General features: G+C 37.8%; 1 protein-coding gene across 10 annotated transcripts in view; it reads left to right on the forward strand.

The window, feature by feature from the left end:
* The window catches only part of LOC133653943 (ERC protein 2), a 421,278-nt gene that overhangs the window by 31,025 nt on the left and 370,864 nt on the right, over nt 1–19,389 (forward strand). For 9 of the 10 annotated variants that reach the window (XM_062053792.1, XM_062053798.1, XM_062053795.1 and 6 more), the window contains one exon: nt 1,297–2,019. In XM_062053792.1, coding sequence (XP_061909776.1) covers nt 1,297–2,019 — 723 coding nt within the window. The remainder of the gene's footprint in view (nt 1–1,296; nt 2,020–19,389) is intronic. The other variant, XM_062053797.1, reaches the window with a different exon arrangement.

Here is a 19,389-nt window from a genome sequence, read left to right on the forward strand (position 1 = left end):
CTTGAATGACCTATCTGTAGGGAAGAAAACTTGCAGAGCATGGATCGATGTAGTTGAATCTAAGTAATATAAAACCAATATATTGGTTAATTGTTACACCCTTAGTAAATACCCTGTTTTAGGAAATGGGATTTAGATCAGATTATATAAAATCCACCATTTTACAAACACTCTTACCTTTAATATGCTTAATTTAAAACATGAACTTTTAATATACACAGCAAGGCAATACAAATATATTTAGCATTCTCATTCAACATTTCTCCAATCTGTGTACCCCATTAGTTTATTCTTTTTCTTATTGTTAAGCTTTCTACATTTTTATTTTAACATTTTTTTACTTAACATCCAAACTTTTTCTTTGCATTAGGAATATCACCTTTATTTGCAGAGTCCCACCAAATCATCCGTTTACTCGGTGCAAGTGCTCAGCAGTGCACAGATGCAGTTGTGTGAATGTGTGTTGGTGTGTGTGATTGTCTACCCATTAAAATGATCAGGCGCCACCTTCAACTCAGTCCTCAGTCCTCAGTCTGTTCTACCTTTTGAATATTAGATTAGATGACCGTGAATATAATTGGAGTATATAATATAATACAATCATATAGTTTTTGTTTTATATTTTTATTGATGAGAATCTTTAAAACTAAATTCAAGATATTTTTTAAAGGATTTAAGCAAGCAAGAAAGTTATGGAGTATAATACATGTGAAGTCATTAGGTCAACAGGTAACTGAAGACTCCAAATGACCCTTAGAGGTAAAATATGGTGTCGCTATGGTTCAGTCCTGTGATTGTCTAATGAGGTGTAACTTGCCTGTTTCCAACAGGCTTCAACTCGTGCCAACTTTTTCACTGCACAGCATAAGCTACAGATGAAATGACACAAAGCGAACATGGATTGACTTTATGTAACTGTTAAATATTTAGTTTCATCTGTCAGCTGATTTCTGAATATCAGATCCATTTGTTCAGTTATATGAGGATATTGGTAGGTGGTAACTGTAACTGTTTACTTAGGTTCAGACGTCACATATTAACATCTTCTCTCACTTGGCTGTATCCCCATTACACTAAAAGCATAAGTTGTCTCCTTGTATTTGGACGTGAAATGTCGCCCCCATGTGGATAAATCAATCCACCTTTAGCTTTACAAATCAAGACTAATGGAATTTGGACATCTTCAAATATTTAAATATCTCTTTCTACTTGGGGCTTCTTGCATGTGATCTTGAGTTTTGGTCTTGCTGCAACTGAAAAGTAAAACAACATGTTTACCATTTTTCCTTCTTGCAGCTTCCTTTAACAGTTCAAGACCTCCAGGATGAGCTAAGGGCCCACAGGGAGATGAACAGCCGCTTACAGCAACAGCATCAGCAAGGGACGTCCGGCTCGTGTCGAGAACTTCGCATGGACCAGGACCACAGAGGGGGACTTAGCCCTGGTCACACCCCCAAGCGAAGCCCCAGCAATCTCCACAGTCCGGGTCCAAAGAACAGCCCAAGAGCGAGTCCATCCAACACATACAATCCAAGGCAGAAAGAAGCTGACATCATCATTCACAGCTCTGGGTATGGCTCGAACAGCCCGATAGCCACACAAAGAGCCAGCCCAGCTAACACCCTTAAGCCTGGGCCAATGCACAGCCCAAATCAAGTGGCAGTACCCGGCCCAAGTATGGTTCCACACTGCAGCACTTGCCAGGTGCCAGGGTGTGATGGATTATCTTCATCCCCACAGGATCCATCACAAGAGAATTTCCACTACCTGCAGTCAGAGCACGAGCGGCAAGCCAATGAGCTTTTTCTGCTAAAGAAAACCATGGAAGAGATGGAGATGAGAATTGACTCTCAGAAGCAAACGCTGGGTGCTCGAGACGAGAACATCCAGAGTCTCCTGGAGATGCTTCAGAGTCAGGGCCAAGTTCAGAGACAGCGGGGTCGGGGACAGAGAACAAGCATCTTAGCTATGGCAGCACAGGAGGCTGAAGCCCAGCTGGAAAACATGCATGTGAGAGAGGTGAGTTTTTGACAGATTGACTGTGAACGTTTGTAAAAGAGCACTATGCTACATTTTTAACTTTGCAGACTTACGTAGGCTATGTGTTTAACATGTTTTACTCTTGTTCTACATGATGTGGAAGTGCAATATAATGAGGATGACGTGTTTTGAAGCTGTCCCTGGTTTAAATCTTATGCCAATGCAAATGATTGTTAACAGTCGGGTATATAGATTTACACAATATCTTGTGAATCTCCCAAGTCATAACTTTAGGAAGTGCATAACAGTTTGGTAGGGTAACCAGAAGGTGTTATTTTGTGGGTAAGAATTATGTATCTAAGCTAAAGTAAGGCAGCAATAAAAAACATTTTTAAAAATGTTTTCTGGGGAGCTAAGGACCAATCGCAATAGAGTATGCGTGGTTGAGAGAGGAGGCTGCCAAATCTCAAAGAGTTTTGGCCAAGACAACCTTGAGATTTATGGAATATTTTATTAAAAGAAACCTTTTATAGTGGACCACTTGGATCCAATATACATTTTAAAAGCCCATTGAATGAGCAGAATACGGGCCCTTTAAAAAAAGGCCTTAAATATGTGGGCAGGGGGCTTATAAATTCAAACCAGTTATTGAAACAGGTTTTTTGAGGTGTTTCGGGCATGCCCAGCGGGAAGAAGATCCCAGGATAGACCGAGAACACCCTGGAAAGAGGCAGGTCTTGTATGTACGGAGAGCGATAAGCCTGTGTTTAGCCATGCAGTAGAACATTCTAATTGTGTGTCTATGTGTATGTACAATGCACTATGCAGTAGACTCTTTGGATGCATGTGCTCATATGCCAGTTTTATATGTGCACCCTGCATGTGCAGTATATGCAAATAATTGCAAAAAAATTACACCAGGACGTGTTTGTCCAAACTTACTGAATAGCAAATACTTGCTATTTATTACTTAAAATATATTTCCCATGCTCCTGAGTGAGCCACTTTCATTGACTGAGGCATGAAAAAGTAGCGTTATCTGTGAGACCAGGTGGACTAGCAGCATGCTGCTTTGGCCTTCTGCCCTGGTTATTTTTAACTCTAAAATCTTCTTAGCGCTTCATTTCCCGACCTCTCTGTGTGAGTGTGTGTGCATGACCACAATCTACAACTATTCTTTGTACCATGCTGATTTTTGTTTTTGCCCTTACGTTGTGCATCTCCCTGTAGGTTTACTTCATGAAGTCTAAATGATTGTGTGTTTGTGAATGTGAACTTGTAAGCACATCTGGGACCTGGTGGCTTTGTGTTTCTACATAGGCCACTCCCCTTCGGGGCTTGGGCATGGGATATTAACCCATGCTGGGTGTCACTATGGTGATTACAGGTCTTGTAATGTAATGGTTCCTGTGCGTATATGTGTGTGTGCGAGGTGAGTACTTGTTAACACACACAAACTCTGTTGTATGCTATTTTTAACTGCTTGACCGCTTGCTTGCTTTAACTTGTGTGCCTTGGAGGATGTGGGTGACTTGTTCAAAATTGTATCTATCTGATTGTTTGTGTTTATTCCGTAGGAAAAAAAACCAAAAAAAAAATATATATATATATATATATATATATTATATATATATATATATATATATATATATATATATATATATATATATATATATATATATTTTACATCAGGTACATCATACAGCAGGATGTCTCTAAAGTCCGTACATGCAAAAATGTATATTTTGTAGAAATTACATTTTTACCAACATTTTGTTCCATTGGAATATTAACAAAAAACATGTCTAATACAATTTCCAAAACGTATGATGCAAAGGTTGATGCGTTTCTCAACATTCACGTAAACTCGGTGTAATAATAGTTTTCCTTGTTTCTATACTTTAGGTCAGGGGTCACCAACGCGGTGCCCGCGGGCACCAGGTAGCCCGTAAGGACCAGATGAGTAGCCCGTTGGCCTGTTCTAAAAATAGCTCAAATAGAAGCACTTACCAGTGAGCTGCCTCTATTTTGTAAATTTTATTTATTTACTAGCAAGCTGGTCTCGCTTTGCTCGACATTTTTAATTCTAAGAGAGACAAAACTCAAATAGAATTTGAAAATCCAAGAAAATATTTTAAAGACTTGGTCTTCACTAACTGACAAAGAAACAGATAACAGATTTGGTGTCCAGTTCAAAGTGTGACATGATTTATTTAAAAATTTGAGAGTTGACTTTTGTATTTTACATGAGTTATTTGTACAAACATGGTGCAAAGTAATTCATGATTTGTTAAAACATTTTAGTGGCTAGCTAGTTAAAATGGGATATTGTGATTTCACAAGACTGTCTTAGAAGTGATCATTTGAAAATGTTCAATTTGAAAAATGTGCACTTAGAGAAAATATAAAAATAATGTGTTGCATATTGATATGTATCTGTTTCTATATATATTTATTGTGAGAAATCATTAAGATGATCAGTGTTTCCACAAAGATAAATATCATTAATTATTAATAATAACATAAAGTTAAAGGTAAATTGAGCAAATTGGCTATTTCTGGCAATTTATTTAAGTGTGTATCAAACTGGTAGCCCTTCGCATTAATCAGTACCCAAGAAGTAGCTCTTGGTTTCTAAAAGGTTGGTGACCCCTGCTTTAGGTAAACCCTATATAAAAAGATACTGACAATTTGTACCCCTAAAGTCAATAGGCAATATAATCATAACATACAAATTGGAGGGAAATAAATCTTGACATTATTTGTTTTCTGAATTAAATTTTACACTTTATTGATGATTTTACCCTGAAAATATACTATTCAAGGATGTAACGATGTGAACATTTTATTTCATGATTATCGTGGCCAAAATGATCAGGGATGTCATTATTATTATTATTGCGGTATTATTGAACATGCTCAAAAAGTACTTATTCATGCACTGAAATTGTTTGACCAAAGTATAAAAACAAAAAAAAGAACTGTTTATACAGTAATGTGTTTTTTATATACTGTAAATATAGATTTGGGTATGCCGTTTCCTAATAGGAAAATACATTAATGTTTCTTGTTTTCATGTTAACATTTAAGCTAGCAAGCTGGCTCCAGTCAGTCTGTAAATTTATCAAAGTGCATATTTGAATCACGTTTTTTTTGATACCGGTAATTTTTATTTAAAATGGTAATGCTAATCGTCGGGAGTTTTCACGCGGTTCTCATTAATAGCATTTATTGTCACATCAGTAATATCTTTCAAGTTTTAGTTGCTAAATAATTATAAACAAATCCAACAATTGTGTGAAAAATGTCTTGGATGTTTGATACTTTCATCGAATTGTGGTCAGTGAAGAATTTGAGAGTCAAACACTAAACGCTAATTAATCAAAGTATTTATTTGCATGTGTTTTTCCTGCATTTGGTGTTGACTTGTTAAAGTGGTGATTTGGCCCCACACTTGGACTTTGATGGTGGTTACAGTAGTGCTGCACTACTCTCACATATTGTGATTTGCTTCAAAAGAAGGTAGCACTACTGAAAATGACCCTGTTTTAACAGGGTTTCTCTGGAGGATGCTTATCATTATTGGAACAAAGAAAAATTATGAACTTAGTTTTGCATTTATTATGTTTATAAATTACTGTATATTATTAGTCTTCTTAATTGTCTTAATAGCCAAGGATGCATTGGTTAGAACATATTTAGGGGACATATTTGAAAATATTACTGCTATAATATATATAATGTGGTTTCCAGTTTCTCTAACAGAGACTTAAGGTCTTTGAAATCATCACCAGATGTGTAGTCACTTGAACAGTATGCCTGTGTTTAGGTCTGAACGGTATGCTCATGAGAAGTTAGTTAGCACAGATAAAAAGCGCTCAAAATCACTCATTCACCTGCTGTTGCCACTATTTTGTACAAGTGTATTACTATTAGTCAGTGGTCATACTGGCTCAGGTGAAGTTTGTTTGTTTGTGAAAATATGGTTGATACAGTTTGAATTCAGTTGCAGTCCAATGCACAGATGTCACCTGCATTTAATAGCATTTCCTTTTGCAGTACGAGCAGTGCCCACAGAAGGGCAGTGTTCTGTTAGGATTTACTGATACTGTATATTCTGCAATTACCCTTGTGCTTGATACACATGCACAGTTGAAAAGCAAGACTCTGTAGCTCTGACCTGTTGCTCAGGGTATACACACTCGTATACATGTTGGGATTTTTACATGGAGAAGACATCTATTTTATTGCATACATAACTGATAGGTAGCATTTGTCTCAGATATGGATGAAACCTCACTCTGGAATAGCTGTTCTGTTTCACTACTGTGCTGTATAAAAGAATACAATAACATTAACAAACAGATTTATAAACAGTGACATGTATATTTTCCTGTAAGTGTTTCCTTTTAAGTCTAGCTGTTCTATTCTTTGTGCTTAGTTTACACTTTGACCGCTTAATTGTGTGAATGCTCCAAAGCATCGGCTGCACCCTCCTTTAACATTTTTCATCCGATTCATACCCGAGCTCTTCAATAACAGTTCTACAAAAAAATTCCCGGATTTCCCAGAATTCCCCATTTTTCTGGCTATTTTTAAAACTTCCACAATTCCCACATTTTTCATCTGAGTCGGACCATTTCATCTACAATACATTCTAATCATTCTTGAAATTCAAACTACCACTTTTCCCAATTAATAAAAAAATCCAGAAATTCCAAGAATTTCCAGTTTTCCAAACCCACATTCCACCTTTTTTTTTTACGATCACTCCCTCCACATTTTTCTACCCATTTTAACCATTCCACCGCCAAAACATTCCTCTTAGTCAAGACATTAAACAAAGTTGTTTTTAGAACAGAAAAAAATCCTGTTTTCCCGAACTTCCATTTCTCAATTAAACTTTTTTACTACATCAACATTTCTCGGATCAATTCAAACAATTCCATCACAAACCAATTCAGCTCATTCAGGACATTCAGGCTATTTATAACTTTCAAAAAATTCCCACTTTTCACAAAATTCCTAAATTACCAAAACATTTCCATTGAAAATGAATGGGACATTTTGCAAAGTTCCACAATTCCTACATTTCTCAAACGATTCAAACCATTCGAAGATCAACATACTCCACTAATCCTGGACATTCATGCTAGTTTTTTGGCATTCAAACTAACACTGTCCCAAGTTCCAAACCAAATTTGGTTTTCTTTGAATTCTGTAACACAAGTTGTCAAATGAAAATTGTCACTACAAACACATTTCCCAACCGATTAAAACATTCCAACACCTACAGATACATTAAGGACATTAAGGACATACATGCAATTAACCATCTTCAAAAAATTCCCACTTTTCCTGAAATTCCTAAATTACCAGGACATTTTCATTGAAATAAATGGGACATTTTTCAAAGTTACACAAGTTCCACATTTCTCAACTGATTTAAACCATTTGAAGATCAACATATTCCGCTCACCCTGGACATTCATGCTACTTAACACTTTCCAAATATTCCTACTTTTCCCAAAACTCCTAAATTACCAGGAAATTCCCAAAGAAATGAATGTGTGGTGAGCACATGTGTGGTGATCACAATAGGTATATATAAAGAAAGATATTCACAAAGAGTGGATTATTTCCGATTCCGGACCAAAGGGGACAAGGAAGTCACTCGTCGGGCTGTTGAGCTGTTCCTGTTGTAATCGTCTAAGTGGAAAGTAAAGTATTGATGCACTTTGTATTTGACTCCTGCCTCATCAATCGTACACCTCCACAAAAGGGACATTTTTCAAAGTTCCCCAATTCCCACATTTCTTGACAAACTGTTCTCACACAAACCCGTGCAACTCATTAATTTTGTTAAATGGCGCCATCTTGGAAGTATGCTAACTGTTCTATTGTTTGCATGCTAATGTTTGCACGCTAATATTTTATGGTAGCATTGTATGTAATTTTTTACGTTTTAACCTATTAACCATGGATTTCATTACTTGGTGCCATCTTAGAAGTATGCTAGCTTTTTCCCTGTTACCATGCGAATTTTAGCATGCTAAAGTTTTATGCTAACATTTGATCTAATTTTGTAAATTTCACCTAATTATGGATTTCGTTATTTGGTGTCCTGTTAGAAGTATGCTAGCTGTTCCCCTCTTAGCTTGCTATTTTTTTATGCTAGTTTTAGCTAATGGGTCACATTTAGAGCTAAAATTCATAGATTATGTTACTTTGTAACCTCTTGAAGGATGCTAACTGTTCTACCTATACCTACATTTAGCATTTCAAGATTCATACTACTTTTCAGTACAGCTTCTGTTCTTCACCTCTCAAAACATTTTTAACTTTTAAACTATTTCAACATTCAAACCATTTCTACATTCCACAAGTATTTCAGTTTAGCCTCAGCTCTTCAATATTCAATCCATTTAAACTTTCAAACAATTTTAATATTTAAACCTTTTCTACATTCAAACCATGTCTACATTCCACTAGAATAGTGTTTAGCGTCGTCAGCTCTTCAACATTAAAACTATTTCAACATTCAAATAATTTCAAAATTTTAACCATTTCAAAATTTAAACCATTTCAACATTCAAACCATCTTAACGTTTCAACCATTTCAACATTCAAACCATTTCTACATGTGTCAAACATTCAATTAGCATTTCAGTTCAGCATCAGCTCTTCAACATTCAAACCATTTTAACATTCAAACTATTCTTACATTCCATCGGCATTTCAGTTCAGCTTCAGCATTAGAGCATTCACACTAAATTTCTACAGAAATTGCTTCATCTAGTTACCTTTACTTTTCAACTCAATTAATTTAAATTAATGAAGCTCCTCTTGAGGGACCTTTGCATCTATACCAGGGGTCCCCAAACTACGGCCCGCCAGCGTCCAAAATCAGGCCCGCGGGAAGTCCCAAGTATGAAAAAAAATTTAAAAAATAAAAATTATTTTTTTCTGTCTTTTTTTATCCACTTTGTACCGCTTGCTACTCACGGTGTCTCCTAGCAGCTCAGGCAAATCATATTGTCTAAAAATGCATTTTCTCATCGATAACGTGACATCATCGCGCGCGCGGAAAGTGTGCATTATATATATATACATATATATAATATATATATATATAATATATATACATATATATATATATATTAGAGATGCGCGGTTTGCGGACACAACCGCGGACTCCGCGGATAATCCGCGGGTCGGGTGGATGCATGACGAAAAAAATAGATTTTAAATAGATTCGGGCGGGTGGCGGTTGAACCAATTCAGAAAAAAAAAATACATAGTTAAATGTTGTTACCCACATACGAAAAACGAGCAGCACTCTTTGAAACAGGCAATTATTCATCAGGCACTGCTGCAGCTGTCACGCCAAATTTCTTCCCCCTACAAAAGCCTTCCCCCCATTTACTTCCGGAGCTGCGTCCAATAAAGTCACAAAGTTGCCGGGGGTCCTTAACCCGCACGCGACTGTCCTGTTTCGCGCCTGTACAAAAAAAAACAATAATCGATTTCTTCAGATTCCAGCAACTGTCAAAGACGAAGTATCCTTCCAGCGACGGGCAGTCAAAGCCGAAGTGCTATCGATCTCTGTCAATGACCACGGAAGTAAATGGGGGGGTTTGTAGGGGGAATACATTTGGTGTGACAGCTGCAGCAGTGCCTGATGAATAATTGCCTGTTTCAAAGAGTGCTGCTCGTTTTTCGTATGTGGGTAACAACATTTAACTATGTATTTTTTGGCACGCATTGAATGTCTCTGCTGCATTGGATCAGTCTCCTTTCTTTAACAGGAATGGCCAATATATATATACAGCCCGGCCCCCGGCCAAATTGTTTTAACCCAATGCGGCCCCCGGGTCAAAAAGTTTGGAGATCCCTGATCTATACTGTCAGAAAAAAGAGCACCCTCTACCCACCACACCTGGAGAATCAAACAGTATATGCTCTGCTCTAGGGCTGGGCGATATGGCCTTTAGTTAATATCTCGATATTTTTAGGCCATGTCACGATACACAATATATATCTCGATATTTTGCCTTAGCCTTGAATTAACACTTGATGCATATAATCACACCAGTATGATGATTCTATGTGTCTACATTAAAACATTCTTGTTCATACTGCATTAATATATGCTCATTTTAAACTTTCATGCAGAGAGGGAAATCACAACTAAGTCAATTTACCAAAACTGTATTTATTAAACAATTAAGCAGTGGCACAAACATTCATGTCATTTCCAAAACAGAAATGCAAGATTGTCAGAGACATTTTAAAACAAGCTATTAGTGCACTTTTGTGCATTGTGTCACTACGATGACATATCAAAACAACACTAAATTAAAGTGCACTTTCTGTACAGAACACCACTACAATAGTTTAAAACAAAAAAAATGCACTTTTGTGCATGATGTCACACAAGATATTTCAATAACTGTCAAATAAAAATTAGCTGCATAATAGGAAATCAAATAATGTATGTCCTTCACTATGTATTAGCTTACTGCGGACGTTATCTCCTTCTGTTGTTGACGATTTGTTTCATACGGTGTTGATGTGGAAACGGTTGCTTCGGCATTTTGTTGGTGTGGCACCGGCTAGAGATGTTGACATGCAGAGTTTCAAGCACTCCTCATTCTCTAGCGGGTGACTTTTCAAATCAAATGATGCTGCAAATTAGCAGTAATGCTACTTTTTGTAGCAACGCTTTTGCCGCATACTTGACATATTACGGTTGTCTGTTCAACATCTTCCCGCTTGAAGCCAAACCACCGTCAGACGATGGACCTCGTGCTGTTTTTCTTGGGAATTAATTCTTCCTCCATTTGGTACCAGATTCGCACCTTCTCTCTCTCGTATTACCACTCGCACCACTCCGCTAGCACCACAGCTAATTTTACCCATGTCGCTACCTCTCTGCTCGGCGAGGGCATATGACGTTGCATACGCGACAGTATGTGACGTATGTAAGAAGTTGCGCTTGTTTTATCGCTCTGTGAGAAGGAGAGACAAGAAAGAGTGAGAAATGCCTGTAGTGTAATGCCCGCAGCTAAAAGCAACTGCCTGAGAAGGTATACTCAAATATCACGATATAGTCATTTTCTATATCGCGCAGAGACAAACCCACGATATATCGAGTACCGTATTTTTCGGAGTATAAGTCGCTCCGGAGTATAAGTCGCACTGGCCGAAAATGCATAATAAAGAAGGGAAAAAACATATAAGTCGCACTGGAGTATAAGTCGCATTTTTTGGGGAAATTTATTTGATAAAACCCAACACCAAGAATAGACATTTGAAAGGCAATTTAAAATAAATAAAGAATAGTGAACAACAGGCTGAATAAGTGTATGTTATATGAGGCATAAATAAACAAGTGAGAACGTGCCTGGTTTGTTAACGTAACATATTATGGTAAGAGTCATTCAAATAACTATAACATATAGAACATGCTATACGTTTACCAAACAATCTGTCACTCCTAATAGCTAAATCCCATAAAATCTTATACGTCTAGTCTCTTACGTGAATGAGCTAAATAATATTTGTTGATATTTTACGGTAATGTGTTAATAATTTCACACATAAGTCGCTCCTGAGTATAAGTCGCACCCCCGGCCAAACTATGAAAAAAACTGCGACTTATAGTCCGAAAAATACGGTATATTTGATATATCGCCCAGCCCTTCTCTGCTCTATTGATATTATATGGATGTTTTAGCAGAAACGTTTATGAAGACAAAATCAAACCCCTGAAAACATTCTCATCGCCAACTCCCTATATTTGGCAAGTAAATTCTCTATATATTGTATTTCCAAAATGACTAGAAGGCATACCCATTTATAAATGTATGGCAAGTAAATGTTCTTTTTTTCCTCAGCAATGCAGAATGGGTGGAATGTCCCGTGATGAGCCTGTGTGAATTCTCTGTGCATGTTATTCTGTGTGTGCAGTCTATATGACACCCTTGCCTTTAGGCTAGAATTTAACTTTTTGACCGTATCCTTCTCTCAGGATGTCGGCACTTATTGCTATAGTGTTACCTTTGATGGTATTAATTCCATATGCTAGCTGCTCTGACACATGTGGAGCAGAGATGACTATTTGATGATGTTTCTGTTGCATGACCTGAATCACCCTCTGGGGATACAACAGAGCTGTAACTATACTGTACTCAGTGAAAAACTACTCTTAAAGTTAAAGTCATGGTAACACAATAGTCACACATATTGGGCAGCAGCAGGCATGCTCTTAGCGTAGTAATCCCTTCTTATCCACCAGTGACATGGGCAAGAGGATAACGGTCGTCCCCTCCAACTTCAGTGGGAGAACTCACGGGGATAGGAGTAGCAGAAAGATTAAAAAATACCTGATTACTTAACTAAAACACAAAAATATCAGTCTTTAATTTCTCACTATGCTAACTGTGGCTCTCTGTTTAACCCAGTAGAAGAAGTACACAGGAATACTGTGAGGCTGATCTACTAAAGATCCCAAATAACAAGTGCTAAATAGTGTGTGCAAACTCTTAAACTGTGTTTACAATTGATAACAAGAGCAAATAAGGTGCAGATCGCCCTATTTAAATAATGCTTTTGCTTATACTACTGGTTTTCATGATAGAAACACGTATTTCCCTCCACTAGGAATGGGAATTGATAACATTTTTCCGGTTGCGATTCCACTTTCGATTCGGTTCCTTATCGGCTCTCTTATCAATTCACATTTGGGGAAAAAAAGATAACCAATCTTGATTAGCATCAATTTTGTTGAGTTTAGAGGTAACATGACCTTACAAAGCCTACAGTGAGGTCTCAAGAGGCATAGAAGAAGAAAAGAAAAAATGTTGGAAATTGATATAATAAATTAATATTCTTCTGTAGAATTGAATCATGTGCAAATTACCTAAGAATGTAAAATGTTGTAACATGTGACATTAACTGATTACGTGCGAAGTGAGATGTGTCAAGCCTTTATTGGTTATAGTTTTGATGATTATGTCTTACAGTTTATGAAAACTTTGAATTGAACATCTCAGAAAATGTAAGGTTTCAAAAACTGTAAGCCACGATGATCAGAATTTTAACAAATAAAGTTTTGACATAGCTCACTTTGCATGTAATAAGTCAATATCACAGATTAGTTTCACATTTGAAGTTAACTGCTGACATGAATGGACCTTTACACCATAATCAAATTTTTGAGTTTTGCCTGTATAATATAATCCGGGTTTCTACGGGTATTAGCAAATCTAATTTAATGCTTTTTAATGGCATTTTAATGCCACTTAATCAAAATGCAATGCCTAGGTCCAACCGCATATGGTTATTTCTATAGTCAAAAGCTTACAATTGTCTGTGTACACATACGATTGTTAGCATTTGACAATGGTGATATTGAATAGTTGAAAAGTTTACTTTAACTTTTACTATCTAGCGAATTAGAAATGACTCACAAGACTGTTTCATCTGAGAATTTATTTTTATTTATTTTTCTGTAATGGCATCCGGTGTTCTGACTTCGTGCACGGCAATAAACAATAGCCAAATAAAAGGTTCCATCGTTCAATCATCACACTTTACATTCAATCAAAACTTTTAAAGGGGAACTGCACTTAAGCTCTCTAAATAAACATCCAATTCTGAATTAGTTGATCAATAAAATATAACCAGAACTAGAAGTCTGTTTTAAACATGCTGTAAAAATGCATATCCTCTGAAAATAGCCACAAACTGGAGATATGTTTTTTAAACAGGATACAATTTTAAAAAATAGTTAAAAGGTTTTACCGAGTAATACATTTATATCATACTAGGAATGCAAACGATGCATGTGTTTGGAAATCGATGATTGATTTACAGTTTGTAAACATTTTAGAAAAAAATGCCAAATGTGAGTCAATTAAACATCTTGAATAGATTGTATTTTACAACCTCTCAGTTGTTTAAAATTGGTACAGTATTTGTGAGAATTGTCTTGTTTGACCGTCCTAGGCCACCGTAGGTAACGTGCGGTGCCTGCGTCTCGTGTGTTGCTATTGTTAGCCAAGTTAGTTCGTGTGAAGTGGAGAGTGAAATAAAGGAGTCGTGCATGAAACAAATCCAGCTTCTTCATGAACATGACGTGGTGTCACAGTTAAGGAGACTACAGTCACCAAAAAATGGCAAAGTTTGGGCCCCCCAGCCGTTTCATTTTGCCGTAGTAAGGCAGCGCTTTTCACGCTTTCAGACCCAGGCTCTTGTATCTATTTTTAAAAACCAGGGAGTGGGAAAAGAAACACAGACAGAAGTAGCAATTTATCGATGACTGCAACGTTCTTAAATTAATTTTCATTTATCGTTTGATCGATTGACGTATTGACTATCGGTCAATACAATTGTATAATTTTTTAACGCCTCGGGACATCGCATTTAATACTTTTTAAAGGCCTACTGAAATGAATTTTTTTTTATTCAAACGGGGATAGCAGATCCATTCTATGTGTCATACTTGATCATTTTGCGATATTGCCATATTTCTGCTGAAAGGATTTAGTAGAGAACATCGACGATAAAGTTTGCAACTTTTGGTCGCTGATAAAAAAAGCCTTGCCTGTACCGGAAGTAGCGTGACGTCGCAGGTTGAAAGGCTCCTCACATTTCCCCATTGTTTTCAATGCAGCGAGAGCGATTCGGACCGAGAAAGCGACGATTACTCCATTAATTTGAGCCAGGATGAAATATTTGTGGATGAGGAACGTGAGAGTGAAGGACTAGAGTGCAGTGCATGACGCATCTTTTTTCTCTCTGACCGTAGCTTAGGTACAGGGGCTCATTGGATTCCACACTCTCTCCTTTTGCTATTGTGGATCACGGATTTGTATTTTAAACCACCTCGGATACTATATCCTCTTGAAAATGAGAGTCGAGAAGGCGAAATGGACATTCACAGTGACTTTTATCTCCACGACAATACATCAGGGAAGCTCTTTAGCTACGGAGCTAACGTGATAGCATCGGGCTTAAATGCAGATAGAAACAAAAGAAATAAACCCCTGACTGGAAGGATAGACAGAAAATCAACAATACTATTAAACCATGGACATGTAACTACACGGTTAATGGCTGGCGAAGCTTAACAATGCTGTTGCTAACGACGCCATTGAAGCTAACTTAGCAACGGGACCTCACAGAGCTATGCTAAAAACATTAGCTATCCACCTACGCCAGCCCTCATCTGCACATCAACACCCGTGCTCACCTGCGTTCCAGCGATCGACGGCGCGACGAAGGACTTCACCTGATCATAGATGCGGTCGGCGGCCCGGAGACGGAGGAAGTCAAAGTGAGGTCGGCGGCTAGCGCGTCTGCTATCCATCTCAAAGTCCTCCTGGGTGTGTTGCTGTAGTCCGCCGCTAATACACCGATCCCACCTACAACTTTCTTCTTTGCAGTCTTCATTGTTCATTAAACAAATTGCAAAAGATTCACCAACACAGATGTCCAGAATACTGTGGATTTTTGAGATGAAAACAGAGCTTTTTGTATTAGATTCAATGGGGTCCGAATACTTCCGTTTCAACGATTGACGTCACGCGCATACTTCATCATACATAGACGTTTTCAACCGGAAGTTTCGCGGGAAATTTAAAATTGTACTTTATAAGTTAACCCGGCTGTATTGGCATGTGTTGCAATGTTAAGATTTCATCATTGATATATAAACTATCAGACTGCGTGGTCGGTAGTAGTGGGTTTCAGTAGGCCTTTAATGCGATTTAAGGCCTTCATTTTCACAAAATACATTTAATGACCTTTGATGCTTTTTAATGCTCCGGGGAAACCTGGATAACGAGAGAGAAAATGTGGTTGCTGTCAACCATGCAACTTTTCTCTGACTCAATTCATCTACAGAAAATCCAAACATTTGACCACAAACTTAGTCGTTGCTCGGTAACATTCATCAAGCGGCAGACGTGAACTGTGGCTGTCCACCTCGGAGCCTGTCAGAATCTGTTTTATCGTCATGCTCATTTAAATGAGAAGGCATTCATTTCAATTTAACAAATAATAGCGCTAACATGATACGAAGTGTTAGTTCGTACCTGTTGTATTCAGATGACGTGGTAGCGTTACTGTTGCTGGGATTAAATAGTAGCGGTTAAAAACGCGCCTTTCATTTATAATTATTACATGCTGTGTTTATATTCTTAAGCATATTGCTCGTATGTCCTCCTCGTAGTGAACTAGCAGCCTTATAATTAATACAAGTAGCGCTGTTGCAATCTTTTCTAATAAAATGTAGTAAACTTTTGCTACTTTAATGCTGGAAGGATCAATAAGAGAATATTTGGAAAAAATGGCCAGCAATTCCAAGTAATTGATACACTGGGAACCGGTTCTTGACCAGTTTTCAATTCCCATCCCTACCCTCCACATTCATTGCATCATATTGTTAGCCACCTCGTAACATCCATTTTTTTTTTCCAATTTAGATTGCTCAAAAAGAGACAAAGATGTGTGTTCCTGTCTCAAGGATTGTGAATGATAGGAAAAATAAAATAAAAAAGTGCAGTTCCCCTTTAAGAGACACAAATCACTGTGCACATACTTAGTAGCTTTGCATGGGATATCAAGTTTGCAAGTGTTTTGATACACACAAACCTTTAGCAGATCAGCCCCTGTTTGTACAGAGCTGACAGGAGAGATGGAGACGCTCAGTGATTGGCAAGCTACTTAGAAAATGGAGTAAGATAAGCTACAAGTTGCTCTCGATTAAATGTAGCTAAGCTACAGGGAAAGGTACCCTGAGAATTGTAGTAAGCTACACTACAAGCTACACAGAAAAAGTAGCTTGCCACATCAAAGCTACATTTAACGGCATTCATATCTATTGTCCCACATGTATAATATCAATGTTGATGTAACTCAGCGTCTACTAATGGACCCAATTCGGCTCCATTACCATTAATTACCTGTCATTTAGCTGGGGACATCCTACAACTACATATAGGGGGCCCCGCACCCTACTGTATTTATTTATTTTAGTTTGCCGTTTCTTTGGCCCACCCCTAAAATATTATTAATTTTCTCTACCTACAGTAAAAAAAAACAGCATGGCGAAGTTGGTAGAGTGGCTGTGCCAGCAATCGTAGTGTTGCTGGTTACTGGGGTTCAATCCCCACCTTCTACCTTCCTAGTCACGTCCGTTGTGTCCTTGGGCAAGACACTTCACCCTTTGCCTCTGATGGCTGCTGGTTAGCGCCTTGCATGGCAGCTCCCGCCATCAGTGTGTGAATGTGTGTGTGAATGGGTAAATGTGGAAATACTGTCAAAGCGCTTTGAGTACCTTGAAGGTAGAAAAGCGCTATACAAGTATAACCCATTTATCATTTATATCTTGACAAAAAAAAAACAATGACTTGTGTTTTGTTTGGGAACAGTTGGTAATGGTTATGTGCAGTAAAAAAAATTTATGAATTCAACTCACCTTAATGTGTGTTCCTAAATCTGTGTTCCACATCTTCGATGAAGAGAGCAGTTATGATTTTAATTTACATAGTAAACAACTAAAAAGTAAGGTTTTGGACATTGTTTTCTCTAAACGCATACATTTGTCTAAGTATGGCTAAGGACACGCATTGTTGTGAGTTTCGTGTTTCCTGGACGTCTTCTTCATTACTAAAAGAAACATCTAATCTGCAGAAGAGTGCCATTTTTAAGTATATATATTTTTTGAGACTACTGGAAGCGTCTCTCTGTCTCTGACTCCCTCGTCGTCATGTGACGATTTTGCTAAGTATTTTCAATGACCCGCTTATCTTGCCTCTGATTGGCCAGTCCGCAATGTTTCGTTGTAACCTTAGCCAATTTTGACTTATCATACGAACACGAACCAATCATCATGCATTTTCTCTGTACGTATGGATGTTGTCATTAACCAGGTCATTGTATTTTCTCCGTATTTTTTGGCCTGGATTCACAGTCCATTTTCCCTCTTTGTAGCTTGTAGCTTTGATGTAAGCTACCTAAGTACATGGGTCTAAAAGTAGCTAAGCTACAGGAAAAGCTATGCGTTAAAAAAGTAGCTAAGCTATCGCCAAGCTACTGGAAAATGTAGTTAAGCTACATAGCTAAGCTACATGTAGCTTGTTAGTGCCCATCACTGGAGACGCTTCTGACAGGAATACAAAAAAAAATGGAGAAGCAGTCAGAGGTATTGTTGCAAAATTCTGGGAATATTCAAAGTTGGAAACTTTCCATGGGAATTAACGGGAATATTTGGGAATAAACGGGAATTAACGGGAACTAATGGGCAATTCATGGGAATAAACATTGATTGCAACATGCTAGATCTTGCAGCATGATTATTAGCTAAAACAACCTGATTTAATGCAAAATCAGTAGAATTTGAACCCTTCACTGTGCATTCCTCCATCACATGTGCAGTGCATTCTTCTGTCACATGCACAGATAATTCCCAGCATGCTACACACTACAGCAGGGCTATTGAGGCCACACTAGTATTTGAGCCCAAGGACTTCATCCAGTCAGGTAAGTTTTGATGATATTACTGGGGTAAATATATTTTATCTATGGTATTTAAGTTTAATAGAGGTGTAATTGCTTGTTACTGTATGACTGTAGGCTACTCCAGCAGACTTCCACTCAAGCTGTTCCTGTACTTGTTAAATGATTTTGGGGCCAATATATTAATAATAATAATAATAATAATGGATTAGATTTTATATCGCACTTTTCTATTATTAGATACTCAAAGCGCTCACAGAGAAGTGGGAACCCATAATTCATTCACACCTGGTGGTGGTAAGCTACATTTGTAGCCACAGCTGCCCTGGGGTAGACTGACGGAAGCGAGGCTGCCAGTTTGCGCCTATGGCCCCTCCGACCACCACCTATCATTCATTCATCATTCATTCACCAGTGTGAGCAGGACCGGGGGCAAGGGTGAAGTGTCCTGCCCAAGGACACAACAGCAGCGATTTGGATGTCAAGAGGCAGGGAGCGAACCTGCAACCCTCAGGTTTCTGGCACGGCCGCTCTACCCACTACGCCAAACCGCCCCTGTCTCTAGCTAGCTAGGTTTATGCACCACCACCAGTCTCATAATAAACCGAAAATATTTCTCCATTAGCCGTGATGCTAATTTTCTCTATGTTAAATCCCATTCATTTATGCTAACAATGTTAGCGATCCGAATTTACCTTTTTTGTGATCTGTAAAGTTCAACTAGCAAATACTAAATCAAAACGTGTAGTTTCCTCTGCCTTCTGTTCTACTAGCCATTCTGTTGTCATACAAGAATGTAGGTTATAGTTTGATTTAGCATGCTGATTGAGTGTTCATTTATTCATCTAGCCTATTTCTATTCATTTGTTCATCAGTAAAATA

Source organism: Entelurus aequoreus, linkage group LG07, assembly GCF_033978785.1.
Source record: "Entelurus aequoreus isolate RoL-2023_Sb linkage group LG07, RoL_Eaeq_v1.1, whole genome shotgun sequence".
NCBI lineage: Eukaryota > Metazoa > Chordata > Actinopteri > Syngnathiformes > Syngnathidae > Entelurus > Entelurus aequoreus.